The 14,800-nt window shown below is 38.2% G+C and overlaps 1 protein-coding gene across 1 annotated transcript; it reads right to left on the bottom strand.

Annotated features, from left to right (window-relative positions):
- Positions 1-1,044: 1,044 nt before the first annotated feature.
- LOC121973845 (rust resistance kinase Lr10-like) lies at positions 1,045-3,472 on the bottom strand. Its single transcript, XM_042525190.1, has 3 exons — positions 2,807-3,472; positions 2,548-2,702; positions 1,045-2,432 (listed from the first exon to the last, which is right to left on the bottom strand). The coding sequence occupies exons 1-3, from the start codon at positions 3,457-3,459 to the stop codon at positions 1,255-1,257; spliced, it is 1,986 nt and encodes a 661-aa protein (XP_042381124.1). The 5' UTR covers positions 3,460-3,472; the 3' UTR covers positions 1,045-1,254.
- Positions 3,473-14,800: the final 11,328 nt, after the last annotated feature.

Below are 14,800 nucleotides of genomic sequence, written 5' to 3'. Positions count from 1 at the left end.
GTCCAAGAATGGAATGTTTGTAGGAAGGAGTTATGTATCTGATGGGCTATTCAAGCTCAATGTAATGACCATTAGGCCTAAGATAAATAAAAATGAAAGCTCTTCCAGTTATATGCTTGAGGCTTCGTGTTTGTGGCATGGTAGACTAGGACATGTTAACTACGATGTGCTGCGTAGATTAAACATGCAAAGCATACCTACATTCCACCTTGACCCAAAACACAAGTGTGAGATTTCTCTCATTTTTTTCATCTCAATTTCTCTCTCATTATACTTTCTCTCTCTTTAATTTTTTTACCATACTCTCTCTCCTCATTTTCTTTCATCACACTTTCTCTCTCTTCATTCTCTCCCATCACACACTCTCTCCTCATTTTCTCTCATCACACTTTCTCTCTCTTCAATTTTCCCATCATACTTTCTCTCTTCTCAATCTCTCCTCATTTTCTCTCATCACACTTTCCCTCTTTTCATTTTTTTCCTATCACGCACTCTCTCAGGGCACTTTCTCTCTCATCGTACTTTTTCTCTCCTCAATCTTTCCTATCACGCTCTCTCTCCTCATTTTTCTCACTACACTTTTCCTCTCATCATTTTTTCTTATCATACTTTCTCTCTCATTACTCTCTCATCATATGTTTATCTCACATTCAACTTTCTCTCACATCTAATTTTTTCTTTTATTTTACTCTAAGGGTAAAAAAAGAAACTCAGGTTCATTTCGATTGAAAATATTCAACTAACCAAACATTATTTTTAAGAATGATATCCAAACTCATACTCATTTTCATTCCATAATACTATGATATCTATTCACATTTCGATTCTTAGGAGTGAACCAAACGCCGCCTTAACTCGTAACCCTTATCGGTCTAGAAAAACTATTTAAAAAAAAATAGTCTTCTTTAGTTTTCTATTAAATGTCATATTTAGATCTACACAACTCTTTTCGTTTAAAGGAGTTAGATGTTTGATGTCACCAGCTTCTTGATAAAACAATGAAAATAGTAAAAATACGTGTCACTCAAGCATCTGCCAAAAGTTATAGTATAGCTCTTCTCCATCTCATAATAAAACAATGGCGATATTGAATCCAACCTCTAATTAGACCAAAATTAGACATCCTCTAATTCCTTCAGAATCCAAATGCATCCGTCAAAAAAGATAGAGCAATAACTAGGATGAGCAAGCCTGTTGAGTACATATTGAACAATACTGAAAACATGTACTATCTATCTGAACTAATTTATCAGGCTATTCAAGTTCTGAAAGATCATCGTTCTCTGAGATACCATGTAACCCTACAGAAGATGACTGAGCATATGATAACTTAACAAGATTCGATTGTGACTGTGACTGTGATTGTGTGGAGGAAAAGAATGGCTTGGGTGGCATGTCGAAGCTGTTTGTATCTCCTTCCAGCATCTCCACAACCTCACTCATGGAGGGACGATCACATGATTTCATCTGTATGCACCAGAGTCCCACCATGGACAACTTTCTCTCGATTTCATCGATTTCCAAGTTAATATCATCAGCCTCTGCTCCAGCTCTAAAATCCTGCAGTTGCACGAGTTGATCATAAATCCACGAAGGGTAATAAATTTGGCTCGAATTCTCTGCTTTGTGATCCACATTCCTCCTTCTGCCAGCAATCTCCAAGAGCAACATCCCGAAACTATACACATCGGACTTGTACGATATGATCCCAAAGCATCTAGAGATCAGCTCGGGTGCTATATATCCTATCGTCCCCCTTGCGGCACTCATAGAGACTAGGCTACAGTGCTTGGGGCAGAGCTTTGCCAGTCCGAAATCTGAAACCTTGGGGGTGAAATTGTGATCGAGGAGAACGTTGTGCGGCTTGATGTCGAAGTGCAAGATCTGCATGTGGCATCCGGTGTGGAGGTAGTTGATGCCTCTGGCCACGCCCAAGGCAATCTCATTGAGCTTGCGCGAACTAAGGCGGCGTCTACTGCTGCATGCCCCATTGCGATTGGATTTGGAGGAGAAAATATACCTGTCGAGCGACCCGTTGGGCATGAACTCGTACACCAGCGCCCTCTTCGATCCCTCCGAACAAAACCCGAGAAGGCGCACGACGTTCACGTGGTGGATTCTTCCGATGGTGTCCACCTCGTTGATGAAATCTTGGCCGTGGAAGTTGGATCCGCCCAAGAGCTTAACGGCGACAGGGTATGTTCCCATGATGTGGCCTTTGAAGACGGCGCCGAAGCCGCCTTGGCCTAGCCTTTCCCTGAAGTGGCCGGTCATGGCGACGATGTCACTGTAGGCGTAGCGAGTGGGCGAAAGAGATTGCTGTTGGTTGCGAAGGAACTTCTCGACGGCGTCCTCGGGTGCCCTGCTTCTCCTCCAGCAATTGAGTAGGAGGAATCCAAAGGCGCATAGAGGTGCCAATAATGATCTGGCCACTACAATGTTGGCAAAGCTGAGAGCGATTAGACCATGTATAGTTCAATCAATTGAATGACGATATATATAAAAGCAATAGATCGATGATCATTTGCTGAATTGGCTCTCATTCACCTAGTGAGGCAGCAATGACATACTGCAGAAGACTGGCGACTATTAGAGTAACGTTTTTATGACTGTAGAAGCACGACAGAAATTCAAACCCCCAAAAGATGGCATTGACTATCTTGTAGAGGAGACTGAGACCTCCAAAATTTTCAAGAGCGTAGCTGCATTTACACGTGAAGATTTAAAATCAAATTGATTAGAACAACGAGATCTACAAATTAACCAAGTGCAGGCGAGAATTAGATCAATGTAAAGGCCAAATTACCTGCTTTCTTCCCAACATTGTTTCAGCAGTGAGCGCTTCATAAACCATTCTAGCACGAATCCCTTTCGTAGAAGCTCAAAGACGTCGTTATCACCTGGACTTAGCGAGTGCTCGACTGGCACGGTGGTTAAGAAGCTACACGAGTTCTTGAGGTACGATAGCTGATACGAGTAGTAGTTAATGATGACGTATGTAGTGGAGCTACTGCCGCTGAGGCAAGGGACTTCCACATACTCGTGACTGCGAACCTCCTGCGTACAGTTCATGAAACTGGCCCATAAAGGCTCGATGAGGATGCCGGTAGTACGAAATGGATCGTTCAGGAAAAATGGGGCTGGGAGAAGACAATTCGTGTCGGACAAGAAACCACTGTACATGAGCCGGAGCCTAATTGAGGTATTATATGAGATCTCAGTGACCACATATTTCTTAGAATGGAGGTCATTATAGACTGCGCGGTTTCCCTCGCAGCCGAGTTCGGAGCTATCGTTGCCGCATCCGTCAGGATCGCCGCATAGCCGGAATGGATAACGTATGTCGATGTCACCACAGGAAGAAGGAGGGCGATGAGACTTGCCGAGTAGTAAGGAAGCATGGCCGAGGAGGAGGAGGACGACCAGGGGAACAGAGAGCAGCGTAGAAAATGATGCCATCGAACTGGATCAATGAGTGAGTTGCGGAGATTGAGGAACTCAAAGGCAAAAGATTAAAATGTCAAGCAAATGTGGCAAGTGATGCCGATGATGCCGACTGCGCGACGTGGATGGCTGACTCTACCATTGTCTCAATTGACTTGGACCGTTGACAATACAAATTGGAAAGTATGACTAACGTAACCCATGGTTTGAAAGCCAACGTCCGCTAGAATCCCATTAATGATTCCAAAAGCATCTTCAACCACAGTAAGATTACATTAATCAATCTAGCATAATTTTTTGAGCTCTTTCAAAATTTAGTACTATAAAGTTTAAAATTTACCATAGTTGAGATGATAAAGAGGTGCCCATCAAAAAGGGTTAAAGGAGAAAAAGACATGCTAACATGAAGGTCAAAATTTAAGATAGTCAAAGGCCTCGGTCGGTCAATCAGACTAGGTGAACGGGAGCTAGCCCCGATCGGGCGGGCGAGGATGTTGAACGGCCATCCTTCGGGAGCAGCAACTGGAGTTGAGAGGAAAGCGGCAATCCACTACAAGCCTGTTTTCACCAACCGTGCGGCTCGACCGCTCGGACAAAGGCAATCACCAACAGTCGGGAAGCAGAGGAAGGGACAAGCTAGCAAAGCAGAATGGCACGACCGAACGAACGAGGATAGCCAATCCGAGTGGGGTCCAGTCGATCAATAGTAGGGCCCACCTACATATCTCCTCATACTCTTTTAGAAATTTGTGCTGCTGGCAATACAGTATGTCCAACATGAAAATCGTACTTTAGAAATTTCTAGTCTGTCACATTAGGGATTTGCATGCTCAGTTAAAGAAGGGTGTCAGGGATATCTTTTTAACTCATCTTTTCCTAGGATACTTGAAAAAATACATCTACGCCTTGAGATACATGCATAGACACCATAGTGTCAGGGATTCTCATCTACCAGCGGAGGTATGCACATCTTCGTTATTTCTCACGCTCTAGCTATAGTTTTTCTACTACTCTTCATCTTTGTGAATCACTGACATGAGCGTTGGAGGGCCAATACTAGGAACCCCTTCTCGGTCAGGCACTAACGATCTTTTCACTATAGGACCACATGGAGTCTTCGTCCCGTCAACCTTCGAGTCATATCCCAGCTTATTATTTTCTCCACTTTCAGACAGGATCATATTAGAATTTTTGTTCCATCTGTTGGGAACTTTGTATTGGTGCAATCTGAGCACGGGTAGAATGACGGTATACCACCGTTTTGGCGAAATCGATGTTAGAGTTCGACTCTATTTCTTTAAGACGAATTTGCCCCGCACACGGTGCTCACGGAATATGACAATCGTCTCCCAAGATACAACGACTTTATCTTGCGATAGCAGCACTGCAAATCGCAAGTCCTTCGAACAAAAGAAGGTTTCTCAAACTCTCCAATGCAAGTATGAAATGCAATGGTTGCTTTGCTTGGAAGGAATTGAGTGGGTGAAATGAGGATGTGAGAGACTTTATTTATACTAAATGAAGGGGTATAAGAACCTCTTAGTTCAATTAGATCTCATCCATCCATTTTGAATTGGATGATGTAGATTGCATCCTTTCCTAAGAGGCACACTACCTCTTCATAAGATGTCACCCTTTAATTATCCAAAAGGCACTTTAAACCTTTTAATTTCTCATTTATAATTTCTAACAATCCCCTACATAAATGAAAATTAATGCATGCATGTTAATTATCACCTAAGGAGAGTTCAATCGATAAGTAAATGCATCGGGAGAGGTAGCTTAGCTTGTGGCTTTGAACCTTCCGTAGTGAAATGCTATCAAGCATACTAGGCTGCGCAATGAACGTGATGTCTTGAACTACTCAGCTGTTTGCATATACTAAGATAATAATACCACACAGAGATTTATCTCACCTACTTTTGGTTCTCATGGTTGGTTCCGTTTTGGCCATGGACACCATCTTGGATTCATGAGTATTTCATTGAAGCGGTCAGTCTTCACACTTACATAGGTAACACTTCTATCAAGAGTTTTCTACCATACTCCACCTTATAAAGGTATAAAAGTCGGTAAAAGTATACGCTTAACCTCACTACATGTGGTAGGATAGCACAAGTTCATCCTAGGATTGGGATAGAGATAATATATCTCGTGTGCTATAACACAACTTCTGTAACTTCGTTGTCCCATTGAACCAAGATCTTGGGATCTCCAATCAACAAGGTTTGGTTACCGCTATAGTCGTTTTAGTTGTAGATTTTTAGTCTCATTCCTCTCGATGAGCAATATACTTAATCTCGATTTAGCTCCTTCATAAGAGGGTCTGCCAAGTTATCTTTTGACTTGACATAGTTGGTTGCAATCACTCGTTCGAGATCAACCGTTTAATGGTTTTGTGTCTACGACGTATATGTCGAGACTTACCATTATACATACTACTCTGTGTCTTTCCAATCGCCGATTAACTATCACAGCATATAAGTACGGCGAACACAAGTTTCGTCCTGCTCAGAATATCTTCCAAGAAATTTCTCAGTCATTCAGCTTCTTCTGTTGCTTTGTCTAGTGCTATAAACTCAGATTTCATAGTTTACCGAGCAATGCATGTCTTCTTTGTGGATTTCCAAGATACCGCTCCTCCACTGATTGTGAATACATACCCGCGAGTGGATTTGGAATCTTTTGTATCTGATATCCAATTAGCATCACAATATCCCTCTAAGACAGCGGGATACGCTCCGTAATTCATAATATATTTCAAATATCTAAGAACTCACATCAGTGCTTTCCAACGGGTGTCGTTTAGATTACTCGTAAAACGACTCAGCTTGTTTACCACACAAGCAATATCTGGATGTGTGCAGTTTGTGAGATATATCAAACTGCCTATTAACCAAGAATATTCCAATTACGATATAGGCTAACCATGGTTTTTCGCTAAGTGTTGACTTAGATCCATAGGTGTTTTTACTGTAAAGAGATTGTACGCATTGAATATTTTCAATACTGACTCTACATAATAGGATTGTGTCAAAACTATCATATCAAATGTCCTGAGAATTTTAATTCCCAATATAGCATCTGCTAGACCCAAATCTTTCATATTGAAATTCTTGGTCAACATTTTCTTTATACTCATGATTACCTCATGATTACTGCCCATTATAAGCATGTCGTCTACATATAGACAAACGATTACATGACCTTTAGGTGTGTATTTGACATAAATGCATTTGTCACATTCATTTATTTTGAATTTGTTTGACAACATTATTTTGTCAAATTTTTCGTGTCATTGTTTAGACGTTTGTTTAAGTCCGTACAATGACTTAACAAGTCGACACACCTTATCCTCTTTTCCTAGAGCTACAAACCTCTCAGGTTGCTCCATATAGATTTCTTCTTCCAATTCACCATTTAAGAGCGCAGTCTTAACATCCATTTGGTGTATTTCAAGGTTAAACAGTGCTACGATAGCTATTAGCACTCGTATGGACGTAATCCTTATCACCGGTGAGTAGGTATTGAAGTAATTAATGCCTTCCTTTTGCTTGTATCCTTTGGCTACAAGTCTGGCTTTATACTTGTCAATCGATCCATCAGCTTTATACTTGCGTTTTAGTATCCACTTACAACCTAATGGTTTAGTACTAGAAGGAAGGTCAATTTTCAACATAAAAGTCATGAAGTCCGACCCGAACGATTTCTTAACTCTAGCTCATTTTCTTCGACGTGGCTCTTCACTTTGATTGTTAATAGTTCTTTTATGAAAACTAAGTTCAGAAATATCATTTTTGTTAGACCTTTCGTTGTTATCACTTTGAATGTTTGCCTTCTTATTTGGGAATATGTTTTCAAAGAATATCATATTTCGAGATTCTATGGTTGTTCCCACATAAATATCAGGAATGTCTAATTTGTAAACTATGAAACGATATGCACTACTATTATGGGCATATCCGACAAATATCGCATCAAATGTTTTAGGTCCGATCTTTACTTGCTTTAGCTTGGGTACTTTGACCTTTGCTAAGCACACCCATACTTTCAGGTATTTGTACGATGGCTCGCGGCCTTTCAATAGTTCATATGGTGCTTTATTATTTTTTTTATCAAGGATTTTGTTGAGAATGTGGTTTGCTGATAATATAGCTTCCCTCCACAAGTTTTGGGGTAAGCTTGAATTTATCAACAAGGCATTCATCATTTCTTTTAATGTCCGATTTTTATGTTCGACAACACCAGTTGATTGAGGCGAGTAAGGCGTTGTTGTCTGATGGATAATGCAAATTCTGAACAAAACTCATCAAACGGTGCACCATATTCTCCACCTCTATCACTATGAATTATTTTAATTCATTTATCAAGTTGATTCTCAACTTCTATTTTATAGGTTCTGAAAAGCTTCTAAGGTTTTGTCTTTACTTCTTAAAAGAAAGACATAACAGAATCTCATGCAGTCATCGATAAAAGTAATAAAATATTTTTTACCTCCTCTAGTTTACACGAATTTTAAGTCACATAGATCACTATGTATTAACTCTAGAGGAGTCGTTGACCTTTCCACTAAATGAAAAGTTAGTCTCGTCGTTTTCGCTTCCACGCACACTACACATTTGTGTGTTTTGTCCATATTGATATTTGGTAATAAATTTAACTTGAAGAGACATTTAAGAATATTATTATTGACATGCTCAAGTCGATCATGTCATAAATTAAAACACTCAACAACATAACTGAAAACTTTTATTTTATTACCATCAAAGTCACGGTGTACAATCATTATAAGCATTTTGAACAGACTATGTTCTAAGTACCCTTTGTTGGACGTCGTGATTATTTTGATGTGATCAACCAAGTTAGGTTAAACCCTGTTTGGATTTTGATTCTTGTGTCTAAGTGCACAGGAGCTTAGGATCACAGGAAGTCGAGAGGAAGACGCGGCTATAGAGAAGGATGGCACGGAAAGGGAGTCGACGGGCTCGGTGCATCCGAGGGACAAAAGGGTTGTGAAAGAGTACACCAGTGGATGAGAAGAACGTATGCAACGTTAGGCTATGGAAGGCACCTTCCGCCAGTCAAACTAGTCGTTTGCAAGTGGATAAAGCTTTATCCACTTGCCACGCTGGAGGCGCCTTCCAAGCCCTTTAGAGGTGCCTTAAATCTTTAGATGAGATTTCCTAGGGGCTATAAAAAGACCCCTAAACCTAGGAAATGAATAACAATGAGAGAACAACTATTGTAATCAATTCCTAGTCATTTCTAAGCTTTTCAAGAGTGTAAGAGGCTTCGCCGCCTACAGAGAAGGAGATTTTTCTAGTAGAGTTTTGCAACCGTCTTAGATTAACAACCACCTAGGTTGTAACCAAGTCAAATTTGTTTGCCTCTTTTCTTTTTAAATTAGTTGTTCATTTCAATTTATTTTAATTGTGATATTGCTACTAATCTTGGTTGGAAAGAAGGGAAAGATTTTATTTTTGTTTACAAACGTTGCACCCTCTCACCAGCCACGCCATTGCGCCAACAAACGGTATCAGAGCTCAACCGCCTTAGAAGGACTAATTGTCGACTGAAGCATCAAGATCAAGACGATGGATAATACTGTAAGACCGTTAGATTCGATAGAGGGGGGGGGGTGAATATCGATTCGAAAATCTCGAGTTAAAACGCAGCGGAAAAGTAAGGAAGTAAAGAAATAAACACGGTTGATTTTTACTTCGTTCGGAGCCTGTGACGACTCCTACTCGAAGGCCCGTACTCCTTGAGTACTTTCGTTGGGCAATTCACTAGCAATTCGAATAATTACAATTTACGTACAAATATTGCTAATGAAAAGAAAGAAAACAAAGCTAACCGACAAACAATGAATTAAAAAGAGAGCCGGAGTGAGTCGTCGGAGCTTTGTGAACGTTGTTGGAGCGCAGAGCAGCAGAGTGATTGGACTCAGAGTTCTCAGAAGACTGTTGTATTGAAGCTCCTGCCTGGGGCTTCTTTTATATCTTGCTCGGGCGCTGGATCCTTCCGGCGCACAGGTGTGACGTAACACTCCCAACAGCATGCTCCAAGTGTCAGCGTCGTCCGGATAAAATTTGCCTCCGGGCGCTGGATCCCTTCCAGGCGCTGGACGTGAGCCAGCCATCCATCAACGCGCTCCCTACCGCAAAGCAGTGTTAGTCCGAGGCAAATAAACCCTGCAGCACAGTTTGTTAGCACATTTTTACAGATACGCTAAGTAATAAAAATTAGCATCAAGAGTATGACTTAGATTCCGTCTTTCCGAGACCGGAATCTAGTCACGATCTCGACTTAGATATCCGAAATGGATCTAAGCCGGATCGACGCCTAATGTCCCCTTCCCGGGAACGCGTCCTCACAGTCACTCCCCTCCAGTGACTTACCTCACTTACCTGCCAGACGTCCGGTCCGTCGACTTCGTGCCAGGCGTCCGGTCAGCCCGTCGACCCGCTTGGACTTCTCGCCAGCTATCCGGTCAGCCCGTCGACCTAGCTGGACTTCTCGCCAAGCGTCCGGTCATCCCGTCGACCCGCTTGGACTTCTCGCCAGCTATCTGGTCAGCCCGTCGACCTAGCTGGACTTTTCCTGCACACTTGATCAAAGTGTCAGACAACAACACAACTAACTTAACCTATTTGTCATTCATCAAAACCTGGGTTAGACCGTTAGTGCTACCTGCACCAACAATCTCCCCCTTTTTGATGGAATGACAACCTGGTTAAGTTAGTGAAAGCATATGTACGAAACAACATGCATTTGTGTGGTTTTAAAGTTAGTTTGTGTTTTCAAATTGGTTTAGCTAACTTAACCACCTAACCCTTCTCCCCCTTTGGCATTCATAAAAAAGTAAGCAGGGGTAAACAAGCATAGTGTAGAGTAAAAAAAAATTCAAAGATATTGATAAAAGTATAATTTTTAACAGCAAAAAAAAAAAATAGTCAAGTTGACTTGGGGGAGTTTAAGTTTTTGAAAATTTGTTTAAAGCATTAGCTTTTAGCTTTTAGAAAGCTAGCTAAGTTTTCATTTTCAAAACACAAGTTTTCAAAAACCAGAATTCCAAAACTAAGTTTGAAAAATTTATTTTTCAACACTAAGTTTGTAAACGATTTAATTTAAAACTTAAGTTTTTTGACAGTGATTTAAGTTTGAAAAAATCTAACTTTCATAATTTTTAACACTTGAGTTTTTGCAAATCAAATTTCAGTTTGTAAATATTGATTTTGAACTTTACTTTTAGTTTTCAAAGGAGTTTGGTAGAACTAATTTTGATAAAGTAAAATACTTAAATCTAATTTTCAAAAATCAAAATTTTAAAGTTCAAAAGTACTAGTTTCAAAACCATGGTTTAAAATACTTGAAAATTTGAGTTTTCAAAGACTAAGTAAAAAAGGATAAAAAGTTTGTGATTTAAAACAAACAATTTTGAGTTGATTTAAAAATTTTTCACAATTTTAAGCAAGTTGATTTTGAAAATTGATTTTTAAACTTTGATTTTCAAAATTAAGGAAAATGATTTTGAGAAGCTTAGTTTGTAAACTTAAGTTTTGAAAAATCTAATTTCCACAATTTTCAAAACTAAGTTAAATCTAATTTTCAAAATCAATTTTCAATAAAAAGTAAAACCCAATTCTTAAAGACAACTTAGTTTTATAAGAGTTAGTTTTCAAAAGTAGGTTTAAGAAATTTTTAAGAAAACATTTTTCAAACAAGATTTAAAATATTTTATATAAAGGAAATTTTTTTAATTAATTCCTCCCCCTGAACCTGACATAACTTTAACCAGCTGTCTAACCAATTAGGTACTAACTAACTATCATAAGATAGTAGCTTTCACCTGGTTAGTCAGATAAAGTTAATTATAATCAGTCAGTGTTTGACTTGACTGATGAACTTTAATCTGATTAATATCTGAATTGTATTTAACGTCCAGACTTATGTTGATGCACTGAAATAAGCATCTTAAGTCTAGACAGTTGGCCTATGCATCTCACCCCTTTCTATGTTTGTCAAACACAAGCAAGGTAGCCCTAGGGTGTTGGTGAGATGCTCAAAAACTAGTCCTATGGGTACATGCTTTCTAAAGATGTAAAACTAGTCTAAGGCCAAAACTGTTTTTGAAAGTCTAAAAATGGAAAGTTTTGAAAACAAACAAGTTTAACCTATAATTTGATAAAACCATTTTTGAAAGTATTTTGAAATTTCCTAGTCTATTGAGCACATCCCCAATTGTCGTCGTAAGTTGCTAAATTCACTCTCAGGGAGTGGTTTTGTAAAAATGTCAGCTAAATTTGATTTAGACTCAATGTACTTGAATTCAATATCACCTTTAGTAACATGATCCCTGATGAAGTGATGCCTAACTTCAATATGTTTGGTTCTTGAATGATGTACAGGATTCTTGGTTAAGTTAATCGAACTTATATTATCAATTAATACTTTTACATTTGTGATATTTAAGTTGAAATCTTTTAGAGTATGCATCATCCATAATATTTGTGCAACACACTCGCCTATAGCTATGTATTCTGACTCAGTTGTAGATAGTGCAACACAGTGTTGCTTTCTACTAAACCAGCTGACAAGGGATGGACCAAGTAGTTGGCATCCACCACTTGTGCTTTTGCGATCTAATTTGCATCCAGCATAATCTGAGTCAGAATATCCTATTAATTCGAAGTTGTTGGTCCTAGGATACCAAATTCCTACATTTGTGGTTCCCTTGAGGTATCTAAAGATTCTTTTGACTAGAGTCAAATGAGATTCTTTAGCACAGGTTTGGTATCGAGCACACATACTAACTGCAAATAAAATGTCAGGGCAGTTAGGTAAAGTAGACTACCTATTGCGCTCCGATAATGTTTTAAGTCTACTGATTTTCCATTAGGATCATCATCTAGGATTGTGTTGACCGCCATAGGTGTTTTTATTTCTTTAGTATTTTTCATTCCAAATTTTCTAAGTAATTCCTTAGTATATTTTTGTTGATAAATATAATTTCCTTCATTTGTTTGTTTGACTTGTAACCCTAGAAAATAAGTTAATTTTCCTACCAGACTCATTTCGAATTCGTGTTCCATTAGGTTTGTAAATTCGTTTAAAAACTCTGAGTTTGTTGAACCAAAGATGATATCATCTACATAAATTTGAGCTATAAAAATATCTTCTTTTATTGATTTCACAAATAGTGTTGGGTCAATTTGACCTTGGTTGAACTCTTTAGAGGTTAAGTAAGAGGTTAGTCTTTCATACCATGCCCTAGGTGCCTGTTTAAGTCCATATAATGCCTTTTTTAATTTGTAGACATAATCAGGGTGTTCTAGGCTTTCAAAACCTGGTGGTTGACCTACATAAACTTCTTCTTTTATCAATCCATTAAGAAAGGCAGACTTGACATCCATTTGGTATAGTTTGAATCCTTTATGAGCTGCATAGCTTAGTAACATTCTAATGGATTCTAGTCTAGCTACTGGGGCATAAGTTTCATCGTAGTCAAGTCCTTCAACTTGACTGAACCCTTTGGCAACTAACCTAGCCTTGTTCCTAGTAATTTCTCCAGTTTCACTTAACTTGTTTCTAAATACCCATTTGGTTTCTATTATTTTCTTATCGTTAGGTGGAGGTACTAGGTCCCAAACTTCATTGCGCTCAAATTGAGCTAATTCTTCTTGCATAGCTATGACCCAGTCTGGGTCAAGTAGAGATTCGGGTTCAATGTTTGAGATTAACGAGATTTGACTTAGGTTTCTGAAAGATGACCTAGTTTGGACCCTCAGGTCTGGGTCACCAATTATTTGATTAGTAGGATGGTTTGGGTTGACTCTTATGGTTCTAGGAGGTTGACTTTCTTGTAGTTGTTCTTCTTCTTCATGATTTTGGGTTTGGTTTGTTCCCTCAGAATTGATATGTTCGTGAACAGAGTCAACTGGTTGAGGTTGGGCTTGTTCTAGGTTTTGATTGGATTCTTTGAATTTTACATTGGTGGTTTCCTCAATTCTTAAAGTGACTTTATTATAAATTCTGTAGCCTCTGCTATTCAGAGAGTAACCTAGAAAAATTCCATTTTCTATTTTGGAAGTGAATTTGCCTAAGTGTTCTCTAGTATTTAGGATAAAGGCTAGGCAACCAAATACCTTAAAGTATTTTATATTAGGTTGTTTGTTGTAATATATTTCAAAAAATGTTTTATTGTGTTTTTTGTTTAGTGTTGTTCGGTTTTGTACATAGCAGGCTGTACTAACAGCTTCTGCCCAAAAATATTTAGGTAAGTTGTATTCATTTAGCATAGTTCTCGATGCTTCAAGTAAGGTTCTATTTTTCCTTTCTACAATTCAATTTTGTTGGGGAGTTTTAGGGCAAGAAAATTCATGATGGTAGCCATTTTCAAGGCAAAATTTTTCAAAATTATGATTTTTAAATTCTCCTCCATTATCACTTCTGATTCTTTTAATTTTTATGCCTTTTTCATTTTCAATTTGTTTGCAGAAATTTGTAAAAATTTCAAAGGTTTCATCTTTATTTTTTAAGAATTTGACCCAAGTGAACCTAGAATAGTCATCTATTATAACTAAACAGTATAGACTTCCATTTATTGATTTAACTCCATGGGAGTCAAATAGGTCTAAGTGTAAAAGTTCTAGGACTGAGTTGGTTTGGGATTCATTAATTGGTTTGTGGGTAGATTTTGTTTGTTTGCCTTGTTGACAAGCATTACATATTGTTAAATCTAAGTTAGGTAATTTTGGTAAGCCTCTAACTAGACCATTTAATTTACTTATGTTTCTGAAATGTGTGTGTGACATTCTTCTATGCCATAGTCAGGTTTCTTCTTTTTGTGTTAAATAACACTTGACTGAAGAAGTGGTTAAGTTAATGGCATAGATATTGTCTTTTCTAAAGCCTTTTAGGCTTATAGTTGGATTATCTTGATGTTTGATCAAACATTCTGTGGATAGAAATTTTACCTTATACCTAGTGTCACATAATTGACTTATGCTCAGGAGATTGTATTTAAAATTTTCAACAAGTAGAACATTTATAATTATGAAATCTATTTTTAATTCAATATTACCTATACCAATTACCTTGAGTTTACCGTTGTTTCCAAAGGCAACTGTTCCTAGGCTTTTGTAGGTTAATTGAGTGAACTTGGTGTGATCTCCAGTCATATGTTTGGAGCAACCACTGTCCAAAATCCACTTGGTTTCCTACAACAAGTAGGATTTTTATGTTAGTCTTAGTTTATCAATTTTTAATCAATCATTATTTAAGAAAAAAATCTTAATTTTAAAATTTTGAAATTAATTAATTTTTGAATTTTGACAATAATTTGAGTTTAAAA

Source organism: Zingiber officinale, chromosome 4A (assembly GCF_018446385.1).
Source record: "Zingiber officinale cultivar Zhangliang chromosome 4A, Zo_v1.1, whole genome shotgun sequence".
Taxonomy (NCBI): Eukaryota; Viridiplantae; Streptophyta; class Magnoliopsida; order Zingiberales; family Zingiberaceae; genus Zingiber; species Zingiber officinale.
Note: the sequence above shows the minus strand (reverse complement) of the source record. Positions and strands in the feature narration are given on the sequence as shown.